Below are 12,360 nucleotides of genomic sequence, written 5' to 3'. Positions count from 1 at the left end.
AGGTGGTCGCAGACAAACGTCAGGACCCCTAAAGAGCCAAGGTCAAGGTCCCTCGCAATTACCACTGGGACCAAAGACGAACCTTCCAACGTGCGCCTGAGGGCGGTGTACCAGTCACAGGCCGGGATCCCAATCCCGCTTTCTCCTGGCGTGGCCCCAGTCAATTTCAGATCGCTGGGTCCTGCGCGCGGTGGAGCATAGGTACCACCTCTAATTTGTTCCAGCCCTGTCCCCCTTCAGGGACCCCTCTCACGAGCAATTCCTCGTACAAGAGGTGCAGACGCCGACAGACGAAAGGGGCAAGGGGGTTTACTCCCGTCATGTCCTAGTCCCCCACTCGAACGGAGGTCTCAGACCTTCCTAGTCCTGCACGGACTCAACCAGTTTAGGATAAGGTTGAAGTTCCGCATGGTATCCCTGGGAACCATTATCCCATCCTTGCCTCCTGGGGACTGCTATGCCGCCCTCGATATGAAGGATGCGTACTTTCACAACGCCATCTTCCCTCCGCACAGGAGATACCTCCGCTTTCTAGCCAACCGTCAGTACTTCTGGTTTACGGTCCTACTGTTTGGCCTTTCTGCAGCCCCACAGGTATTGACCAAGTATATGGCCATAGTTGCCGCCTACCTTCGCTGATGTCGGATATGCGTTTTTCCATATCTGGCCGATTTGCTTATCCGAGGAGACTCTGAGACACAAACCACTCAGCACGTGGGCATCGTCACGGTCTTATTCACAGGTCTAGGCCTGATGATTACTATAGAGCAATCCACTCGGGTTCCCACGCAGAGGTTGGACTTCCTAGGGGCTATCCTGGTCTACGACCTAGCCGGAGCCTGCTTATCACAGCCGCGATTTTAGGCGATGGCAACAATCATCCGAGGTCTGCAGACTTTCCCAGCGACCTCAGCTCGCACTTGTCTCAGTCTCCTGGGTCCATGGCTGCCCGCAAGTTTGTAACCAAACACACCATGCTCCGCCTCCGTCCTCTCCAAGTCCGGCTTACCTCGGCGTACCACCCGGACAGGGAGCCAATGGTCATGGTAGTCACCGTTCCCTCGAGCACCTTAGGCTCTCTAGAGTGGTGGCTAACTCCTTCCCTGGTGTGGGCAGGGATGCGGTTCCATCCGCCCCAGCCCTCACTGCCCCTGACGATGGACGCATCATCTCTCTGCTCGAGTGCTCATGGTCACCTCCGAGCTTAAGGCCTTTGGTCTTCTCGGGAGCTGGCATTCCACATCAATGCCCCAAAAATGAGAGTAGTCCGCCTGGCATGCCAGGGGTTCCAGCGGCAGCTGCGAGGCCGTGGCATCTCGGTGTTTACAGCCAACACAACGGCCATGTGCTTCATAAATAACCAGGGAGGGACATGGTCCTCCCCCCTTTTGTCAGGAGGCCATCCATTTCTGGGACTTTTGCATGGCCCACTCGATGGAGCTGGTGACGTTCTTTCTTCCAGGCGTTCGGAACGCCTTGGCGCTTTGACTCAGCAGGTCTTTCCTGTCTTACGAGTGATCACTCTGCCCCATGTGAGGCGTTCTGCTTTCCAGAAGTGGAAATTTTTCCTCACATAGACCTGTTCACTCACCGCGAGAGCAGAAAATGCCAGGTGTTCTGCTCCTTCCAAGGTGTCTCCTCGGGATCGATCTTGGATGCATTCCTGATGCCGTGGAAAGGCCAACTCCTTTATGCCTTCCCACTGTTCCCACTGGTTCATTAGGTCCTACTCAAACTCCGCAGGGGCAGAGCGCGCATCATCATGATCACTCCAGCGTGGTCCAGGCAGCACTGATATACCATGTTGCTCGGCCTGTCAATAACCAACCCAATTACCCTGCCACCCCACCCAGACCTCATCACTCAGGGCCACGACCTGCAGCCTCTTCGCCTCACGGTGTGGCTGCTGCGTAACTGAGCCGGGGTGGCAGGAAGCCTTCCACCTGGTCAACGTACCTGGCAGAGTGGAAGCGTTTCTTCTACAGGTGCAATACGCTCGATCTTGCTCCTACTGAGGTCTCGATCCCCTCTATTTGGCCTGCCTCTGGCCTTCAGCGGCAGGACCTGGCGGTATCATCGCTGAGGGTACACTTGGCAGCCATCTCTACCTTCCAGCCAGGCTAAGGTGGACGTTCCGTTTTCTCACACTCTATGGGTTCGAGGTCCCTCAAGGGCTTGGAGCGCTTGCACCCTCGGGTGCGCCACCCAGCCCCAACCTGGGACCTCAACCTAGTTTTAACCAGACTTATGTCTCCCCCATTCGAGCCGTTCGCGACTGGCCCTCTGCTATACCTGTCTTGGACGACAACTTTCCTCGTAGCTGTTACATCAGCCAGACGAGTCTCCGAGCTCAGAGCTCTTACGGTGGTTCAGCCGTACACTAGGTTTCACAAAGACAAGGTGCAGTTATGACCACACCGGCTTTCCTCCCTAAGGTGGTTTCGGCCTTTCATGTTACCCACAGCTCAATGCAATGGGCGCAACAATTGCACTCCCTGGACATCTGTAGAGTGCTCACATTTATATTGCGCTGACAGAACCATTTCGTAAAGTGCCCCAGCTCTGTCACGGTAGCAGACCAAAGGGAAGGCTTGCTTGTTTTCCTCTCAGAGGATCTCATCTTGGGTGATGGCGTACATCTGCACTTGTTATGATTTGGCTCATATTTCCCCAAGCCACATCACCATGCATTCTACCAGGGCTCAGGCTTCATCTGCCGCCTTGCTGGCTCGTGTTCCTACCCACGAGATCTGTCGCACAGCTCCATTGGTCCTCGGTCCATACCTTTGCTTCGCAGTATGCCCTGGTTCAACAGTCAAGAGATGCTGCAGCCTCTGGCTCAGCAGTTTTCATTCTGCCACATTTCACTCCGACCCCACCGCCTACATAAGGCTTGGGATTCACCTAACTGGAATGGATATGAGCAATCACTCGAAGAAGAAAAGACGGTTACTCACCTTTGTAACCGTTGTTCTTCGAGATGTGTTGCTCATATCGATTCCACACCCGCCCTCCTTCCCCACTGTCGGAGTAGCCGGCAAGAAGGAACTGAGGAGCGGGTGGGCCGGCAGGGGTATATATTGAGCACCATGATGGCGCCACTCTAGGGGGCGACCTGCCGGCCCACTGAGTTGCTAGGGTAAAAGTTTTCCGACGAATGTGCACGCGCAGCGCACACACCTAACTGGAATGGATATGAGCAACACATCTCGAAGAACAACAGTTACAAAGGTGAGTAACCGTCTTTTTATCATTCTGGGTATTAGGACAGTTTTTTAAAAAATCTGAGTTGAGTGAAATACAATATCTATTGCTTCACTTTTTAATTGGATATAAATCCATGATATGCCCACGACCTGAATACTGCATGCATATGTGGTCACCCCATCTCGAAAAAGATACATTGGAATTGGAAAAGATACAGAGAAGGGCAACAAAAATTATTTGGGGTATGAAACAGCTTCCATATGAGGAAAGATTAATAAGACTGGGACTTTTCAGCTTGGAAAAGAGATGACTAAGAGGATATGATATGAGATATGATAGAGGCCTATAAATCATGACTAGTGTGGAGAAAGTAAATGAGGAAGTGTTATTTACTCTTCATAACACACGAACTAGGGGTCACCAAATGAAATTAATAGGCAGCAGGGTAAAAACAAACAAAAGAAAGTATTTCTTCACACAGTACACAGTCAACCTGTGGAACTCTTTGCCAGAGAATGTTGTGAAAGCCAAGAATATAATAGGATTCAAGAAAACTAAATAAATCCCTGAAGCATAGATCCATCAGTGGCTATTAGCCAGGATAGGCAGGGATGGTGTCACCAGCCTCTATTTGCCAGAAGGTGGGAATAGGCCACAGGGGGTGGATCACTTGATGATGACCTGTTTTGTTCTGTCCTTCTGGGGCACCTGGCATTGGCCACTGTTGGAAGACAGGATACTGGGCTAAATGGACGTTTGGTCTGATCCATTGTGGCCATTCTTATGTTCTTATGATAGGCGTTGGTCTGTCTGCCTCAGAAAATTAGTTTTTTCCAGAAATAGTCAAGTAATTTTGATAGCATAAATGTCAGAAACAGAAGCTAAACAAAAAACTGTCGTTAAGTGTTCTTGCAAATTTTAATGTAATCCTTGTAGAGTTAAAGTAATTGCCATTTAATCTGTATTATAGTAAGAAGATGAAACTAGTTGCATGCAAAAATTAAGTACATCGACGTTAAATACTGGCTGTAGAGATACAGTACATGACTACTTCAGCATTTAGCATTATAAATTAAATATTAAAATGTACTTTTAAATCTCATGTGGGAAGTTATTGACCATACAGATTTGTCAAATAGAGTTTAATGTCATAGTCCTGCAAAAGGATTTGCTTAGGTGGACCCTTATGTCTACCAGTACTCCTGTTGACTTAGTGGGACTCCTCAGAGGCATATGGGCATGGATCACTTTACACAACTGGGCCCTGGGCTTCTGTATCTGTTCTTCATAGCAACTTTTCATGTAGATAGAACATCCAAATATTAATGAAATCTAGTCTGTGTCCAGTTTGCCAGGTGAGATGGGTTACCTGTTGCGAAAATCTTGATGATTTGATCTTTTCAGGAGATGAGATGACATTGGGTGGCACTGGACTTGCAGATGGGGCAGATGTCTTTGTGTGGAATGGCAAGGAGGTAAGACAACAGGAAAATTAATTATATTGTACAATTCCTGAGGATCTGATTTTAATCTTCAAAAAGGTTTCTGGTCATTTTAAATCTCTTATAATACTTTCTTGAGGAGTGCAGGTGATATTTGGCATCAGTGATGCTGCTCCAGCCTCCTTCACAGATGGCTGTCTCTATGCTGCTTGTGACTATACCCTTCATAGACCTCAAGGTACATTATTTTCCTAGTAGGATATGGGGATGTAAACAGACTGTACCACGTACAGTGTGTAATTGTCAATCAGATTCCCAGATGATTACTATATAGTTTTGTTTTTTTTTAATTCCATACCAATTAAACCAAAGCAGATTCTTAAATTTGCTGTCTGTTAGGTCAGTTTGAGGCAATAACAAAAATGTGCTTGGCTGCACACCATCCAGCAGACAGCTAAATCTGCATCAGTGATTGACACCATATATAAAAGAATAGTTCACTGAACACAGCACACTCTCCTTGGATCATTCTCTTCTTTTGAACTTAAAGGTCTCTGTCTTGTAAGGATTTATCCAATAACTAATTAAAGCAAATGTAATGTTAACAGTCTCAGCTTTTGTTCTTGATATGCACATTTATTTTTGTTCCCTTGCTAAGCTTCAGAATAGCCCAATTTTACTTTCAAATTACTTTAATTTTTTGGGCTGCTTTGGTCTTATTCGTATATATTTTTGTATTGAATAAAAGTCTGTAGTTCATAAATATCTTGAAGGGGTAAATCAATGAAGATTGACATTGATGATTCATTTGACTGAAGTTTAGATTCAGTGTGTTAGTGGTCAGATGCAGGTAATATTGCTGCAGATGTTCTCCAGATTTCTGTGCTAAAAGATTAAATAGCTCCATTTTTGTCCCAATTTTTTTTTCCTTTACCACAAGTATTTTCAGAATGGATGCAGAGTTACAGCAATCCCTGGGTTCCCAACATTGTATCCCTTCTTGACACCTCTGATATTCTTTAGCAAGCTGTTCAGGTGGAATTCAGTCAGGGGAGGCTTAATTCTAATGAGGAGGGGGGGAAAAAGCAAGACTTCCTTGTCCTGAATGACTGAGCAACTAGAACCATCAGCACTTCGCAGGCCTCTTGCTATTGTTGATTACCCTTCATCTGCAGATATTACACGCTTCCTACAGGTTGGTGGTATGGAGGTGTTACCAGGTCTTGACCATGAACCCGTGCTTCTAAATGTTCTTCGGTTGGCGGGCTATAATGAAGGAGGGAAAGGTCAACATTTCATCGAATCCCAGCATGTTGTTCCATGCAATGCAGAACTGAGCACCCTGTGGAAAGCCTTAGCATCGCCAGGAGGGATCATCTTAATGAACATTTCAGGATCTGACAAAGAGGTGGAGAATTGGAAAGTCATTCCTGAAGAGGATATGAAGAAGACAGTCAGAATTGTTGGCCTAACAGATGGAAGCTCAATATTAGTTTTAGATAGCCATGACCAAAGGTAAATGTCATGATTGTGTTTCTTTCCTATTAAGCACACGTTTCAAAGTTAGGAGACCAAGCAGAATTCCTTTGACTAGAATTACATTGTTACATGTTCTTGTTGCTATTCTTGTTAGTCATTTTGTCACCACCACTAATGCGATGATCTCAGGGTTGTGAAATGAAGCACTTAGAAGTCGGAGAAATTCCAAAAAGTTATGATTGCTACAGCAACATTAACTTTGCCCTGCTGAACATCCTTTGTGCATTTATGGTGTATATGAAGAACAGAGGTTTACATTTTAACAAGGTAAAGAGCAATAAGAAACTCTTTACGTATGCAGCATGGCTGAGTTAACGCTTCTAGAATTTCAAGGTGTTAAGTACTTAATGCAACATCAGGAATGGGAGATTAATTTGCATTTAACTTCATAGGATACCTTTATGGGGCTTATATGTGGTGGTGGGAGAGGAGAATTGTAGCAGTTGTCCTGGGCAGCATAGAGCTGTGTTGGATTTGCCAGCTGATCTTTTCAATTCTCTGAAACAGCCAAATGTGCACTTAAATGAAAGGCTCTGTGCATGAAAATGCAATTAGTTAAGTGCACCCCTCCAGACATAAGGGAAATTTTCAACTGCAAGAGCTCTTGATGTAAATTTTGACTTACCGGTTACATTAAAGTTTTAAAACATTTTAAATATAAAAAGTGAAGTAACAGGTTCTTCATTGGGGACTATATTCATACCAAGACTTAAATTTCAGCATGATTAGAATATTTTTACATTGCAGAAAAGCATATTTCCCCAAAAAATATATAACTTAAACCGTACAGAGTTTTGTCAAGCAAGCAAATTTCACTTTTTGATCAAAGACCAGGTATAGAAAACATCCACCAAAGTAGTGTCAGTTATGGAGATGTGAGAACAAGGTTGCAATGGAAACTGCTTCGCGCCCATAACTAGAACAGTTATGAGTAGTGACGCCTGGTGATTTGCTGTGAAACATTGCTACTTGACTAGCACTTATTAAAGGGCAAAAAGTAAAAATTCAGTTGTAAGCACAAAATGGTTTTCCTCTTAGGAGGGAAGTGCAATTAATCCTAATGCATGTGTCCAAACTTGCATTTAGTACATACATAGTATTATACCCCTTAGTTTCAAGTATTTTGGGGTTAATTACAAAGACTGTGTGAGTGAGAGTGAGAGTGAGTGAGTAATACCGGCTGTATTGTACTCATGATTATCAATGTTATGGTAGTGCCTAGGGGCCTGCCCTTTTGTTCTGGACGCTGTGTGGAAGAGTAAGAGACAGTCTTTGCCCTGAAGAACTTAAATCTTAATAGACAAGACTGGCAAAGGGTTGGAGAACAGGTTATCTCCTCATCATACAGACGAGGAGCTGAAGTGAATAGTGACTTTGCCCATGGTCATATAGGAAGTCTTTGGAGAGACCCAGGAATTGAACACAGATATCCTGAGTCCTGCGCAAGTGTCTTAAACCACAAGGACAAAAACAAATGGCAAGATCTAACAAAAATTCTGTCAGGAGCAGAGTACCTTTCCACCAGCAGATCGGTTCATTAATCATTCCTCTTAGATGGAATGCTACTAATATTCCAACACTTGCCATTTTGCTGAGCAAGAGCTTCTGATTGTGGAAAAATTGTATGATTGCTATCTAGTAAGATCATGTTCCCTTAACGCACCAAATTAATTGCCTTTGTGTATAAAAAAGTAAAATAAAATAAAATAGAAACCTGGGCCTCTGGAGATCGAAGTAGCTTTTTAGTGCAGGGGCTATGGGTAAAATTTTTCTGAATGAGTGACGCAGGGTATGTTTACAGTAGAAACAATGCTGTTGCAGCTGTGCCGCTGTAGCATAAACATGTACTACAGCGATGGAAAGTGTTCTTCCCGAACGATCTACACTGAAGCTTAGGTTGGCTTAACTACATCTCTCAGGCATGTGAATTTTCATACCTGTAAGCGACATAGCTATGTTGACCTAGCTTTCTAGTGTAGACAGGAGTTTCTGGGCTGAAGTCCCATTTTTAAAAATAACATTGGCTTTTGATGAGACTTAGCCCTGGTCTACACTAGAGTTAGGTCGACGTATGGCAGTTTACATCTACCTAACTCTGTAAGCGACTACAATAAAATGTCACTCCTGCTAATGTAACTTGCCCACTACACCAACTTCATAACACCCCCCCCCCCCCCCGAGGCATAAAATCAACTTTGATTTACTTAGGTTGATGCAGTGTCAGTGTAGACAGTGCGTGGCTTTACATTGACTGTTGTTGTCTTTCAGAATCCACCCCACAATGCCAGTTAAATCGGTGCAAGTGCTCCTGGTTAGGACGTGCACCACTGACACGAGTAGCGTGGTGTGGACATGCAAAAGCGATGTAATTACTGCGGTGGCTGCACGTTGTTGTAATTTAGGTTAACATAATTTTGTAGTGTAGACATACCTTTTGAAAATTGAAATTAGGCTCCTTAAGTCCCTAAGGCATTTTTTGAAAAATTTACCCTATAACTATTTTTGTTTTAACAATACAGAAGGACCCTGATAATGACTGGGGCCTTTGGGTGTCACCATGTTATAAGCAATAGTAGTAAGACCTAGTTCATATATAAACAATAAGACACTGTGGCATTTAGCAGTCTTCCTCAGCATAGGTAGCGCACATTTTCCCTGTATTCTTCGCTTGCATATAGTACATAAATCTGTGCTCTAAGTATATCTTGTTTGCAGCTTGGTGAATGTGGCAAGTGGCAATTTGACTGCTTTTATGCATGATATCAGCTGGCTACAAGTTAAAAATTTCTGCCAGTTGGAAGCTGAAGAGAAGCAAGTTAAAATTACTGCAACCGTTGAAACAGTGAGTAAAGGAGTTACAACTGTTCAGGGATATAACAGAATTCTTCTCTTACTGTGCACAACTTCTTCAGTTCAGTTGAGCTAACCATAGAGGGTAAAATCCTGGCCCTATTGAAATCAATGGCAAAATTCCCATTCACTTCGGTGAGACCAGGATTTCATCTTGGGAATTTTCAGTTAAGTACAATAGCTTATGTCAGCAAAGCAGCATGGATGGCAGGCTTGGCATTGCCACCCACAAGAGCCAAAATAAACTACATTGTTTGTGTAATTGAGACAAGTACATGCACGTCTGCTTTGAAGAAACTTTTTAAATTACATCACAACCTAAAGAAGACTAACATTCACTGAAGTAGACTGTAGTAAACTTCTGCAACAGCTTTTCTGTGGGGCCATCATGAAAACAATGTGTTTCATGAGACTGTGCTGGAGAACAGAACTTTAAATATCTCTTTATGAAGAAAATAGTTCTCCTTGTTACAAGGGTGCGATGGGGAAAAAATGGTGGACTGTGTGTTTTGGCAAGATCTTAACAGTTAAAGAACAGAAGGAATTTGTGCATTTCATCTAAAGCTATTTTAATGATTCAACTTAGATTTTGGTTTCTGTGTAATTCCTCTCTTTTTTTTTTTTTAACATATTCATGTCCACATCCTTTATTGCTTCTTTTCATGTACAAAATCTCTAACTCTTCTATCTTTTAAATCTTATTCCCATATCCTCAAACCTTTTTATCTGATTTCATCACCCACGTTATTTTATACACCTAAGTTGTCTTCTTAATCTCCTTCTACATTAAATACAACTTCACTTTCCTAAACTTGTCATAAGATGTAAATCCTCTGAGGCTTCTCTTGCTCTTTCTCCCATTGTTGTTTAATTCTATAGAAAGAATATTAAACATTATGTGCAGCATAGTGCATCAGTTTCTCGTTCCTTTTCGGTGCATTTTCTTTTGCTCTGTAGTCTGATGATACTGTATTTGCTTTTTTATTTTGGAGGGCGGGGTGGTGGGGGCTGATAGTTTTAAAAATCCGAAAATGTGACCATGAAAATTGGTAATATATTAAGGAGATCTTTTCTCAGATTTGCAAAATGAAAGAGAAATTAATGCATTTTAAATGAAGAGTAATAGTCTTTCTTTGTGCTTGAATGCCATATATATACACACAGCTTGCATTCTCTTTTTGCATAGTCCATTATATTACATAGTCACTAATATTTCTCTCTTAGGTGATGTCAGATATCAAAATTAAGGCAATACAGGAGCTGCGATTAGGAGAGGAGCTAGGTAAATAACTGTTCAATAATTATTTAGTTGGTAATATGGTTATTGCAGTTTGCTGGATGGCGTTTATAGTTTGCGAAAGGGAGATTAACTTCCATATCTCAAGTAATCTTTACTATTAAGACCTTTAATAATTTTTCTCTGCTGCAGGATGTAAGGGATTTAAGACTCCTCTAGTTGTGAATAAAATGGCAAATCTTCCTGGCTAAAAATACTGCAATGTACCACACTGACTGCTGTTGAAAAAATACATATTCTAGGAGTACCTCATTTATATCCACCCACTACTTCTGCTAGAAGCCATTTTTGCAGGTCAAATAACTGTGTCATCTTGTTTTAAAAAAACAAACCAAACACATTGCATGTGAAAGCAATTCTGAGACTGGTAAATTGCTTTCCTGTCAGACTGATACTTTCTATCCCTCCCTTTAAGACTTATTTCAATGCATTTTTAAAAATGTGTGTCCGAAGTTGGAAACTTTGGCCAACCGCAATATTCAAGCCCTTATTGCTAAGGTGGCTAACTTTATAAAGGGAAAGTAATGTCCAGCCGAGGAGGCAAGGCTAGCAGTGTCTTCTGGACCTCTGAGAAGTGCTACCAAGTTGTGATGTTGGTGTTGCACCTTGGGGACGACAATTTTTCAACTATATGAGATGACTCTAATTAGCTAAACCTGCTAGTTTGTTAATTTTCCGTCCTTTATCACTCCGAACAGCTGAGCCAAATTTAATTTAATTTTAATCTGTTTAGTCCATCTTGTCCTTCTTTTTCCTCCATTGTAGTGGATGATAGCTGTCTCAGACCTATTAACGGAAATGGGAAGCTTCTCTCTCCAGGTAAGCCACTCTAGTAATCTTTAAAATAAAATTAAGGAGAAAATGCATAGTTGCTTTTTTTTTCTCATTTAATAGAACATACAAGTATAGCTGAGTGAATAATGGATAATTGCAGTTCATAGTCATTCATAATTATAATGACTAGTCATTGGGCCAGGGAGAAAGTCAGGGTTGTTCTGTAGCGCGATGGCTAGGCCGCTCCCTTGAGACATGGGAGACCCAAATTCCAGTTTCTTCTTTGACTAATTGTTACTACTAACTGGAACAACTTGAGAGAAGAGATGGACAGAGACCCACCCCAGAATACCCCATAGGCCAGTGAGGAGGACATGCGCCTGCAGTGTGGGACACCAATGTTCAAATCACTTCTCCCTGTCAAGAAGAGATAGAATTGGACCCTTACCACGGGACTAAAAGCTAAAAGGAGGGCTGTGGTGTTGCCACCGCTGCTGCCTCAGGCTGCTTTGTGACTCCAGTCCAAAAACTTGAAATATTTTGGTAATGTTGAAATGAAACTGTTTTGTTTTTATATTACTGAAATATTTCAGTTTTTCTGTAATGTCGAATCTATTCATGAATTCTTATTGTGTTTGCCAAATAATTTCAGGTTGACCAAATAAACTATTCCTGGTAACAATTTCACCCAGCTCCTATATACAAGTCTAATATCACATTAAAGTGATGAATCAGCATTTCATGGTGTTTCCATATTTAATCAAAACAGGAGACTTTTTCCAATAGTAATACTTATCTATTAGCATTCCACTATCAGACAAATAGACCATTTAATTGTCGTCTTTTATTACTTGCATCTAAATTCACTAATTTTAAATACTTTATTACCAATCGTGTATTAATTAGGAACTGAGTGCTGGATCACTGCAGAAATGCACAAAAGGTGAACAGGTCCCCAATACAATATACTGTATGTAGATGAAAAGAACTATTAGTATTCAGTAAGTAAGCCATGTAAATAAATGTATAAAGAAAATAGAGTAATTTGCATCTTGCTAAAAATGAGTCCATAGCTCCTTTCATTTTTAAGGCTGCTTGCTAACTGTTTCAGGAAAAGTAGAATCCCTCTTTGTGGATTTACAACATCTATTCCTATAAACATTACAAAATAAATGTTAATATTGTGTGACAGACCCAGACCAGTGGGCTACAAGAGTCTGGTTGAGAGCGCATATACTGGTCACTGGATGA

At 42.4% G+C, this 12,360-nt stretch overlaps 1 protein-coding gene across 8 annotated transcripts in view; it reads left to right on the top strand.

The window, feature by feature from the left end:
* Positions 1 to 12,360, top strand: part of USP40 (ubiquitin specific peptidase 40) — a 71,290-nt gene that overhangs the window by 32,472 nt on the left and 26,458 nt on the right. For all 8 annotated transcript variants that reach the window (XR_004002598.1, XM_030579934.1, XM_030579937.1 and 5 more), the window contains 5 exons: positions 4,612 to 4,682; positions 5,845 to 6,164; positions 8,904 to 9,030; positions 10,263 to 10,320; positions 11,101 to 11,154. Coding sequence is in view for 7 of the 8 variants with exons in the window: in XM_030579934.1 (XP_030435794.1) it covers positions 4,612 to 4,682; positions 5,845 to 6,164; positions 8,904 to 9,030; positions 10,263 to 10,320; positions 11,101 to 11,154 (630 nt within the window). In the remaining variant the exon portion in view is untranslated. The remainder of the gene's footprint in view (positions 1 to 4,611; positions 4,683 to 5,844; positions 6,165 to 8,903; positions 9,031 to 10,262; positions 10,321 to 11,100; positions 11,155 to 12,360) is intronic.

The sequence above is a fragment of the Gopherus evgoodei genome, chromosome 11, assembly GCF_007399415.2.
Source record: "Gopherus evgoodei ecotype Sinaloan lineage chromosome 11, rGopEvg1_v1.p, whole genome shotgun sequence".
Classification (NCBI taxonomy): Eukaryota; Metazoa; Chordata; order Testudines; family Testudinidae; genus Gopherus; species Gopherus evgoodei.
This window is presented reverse-complemented; position numbering and strand designations above follow the sequence as displayed.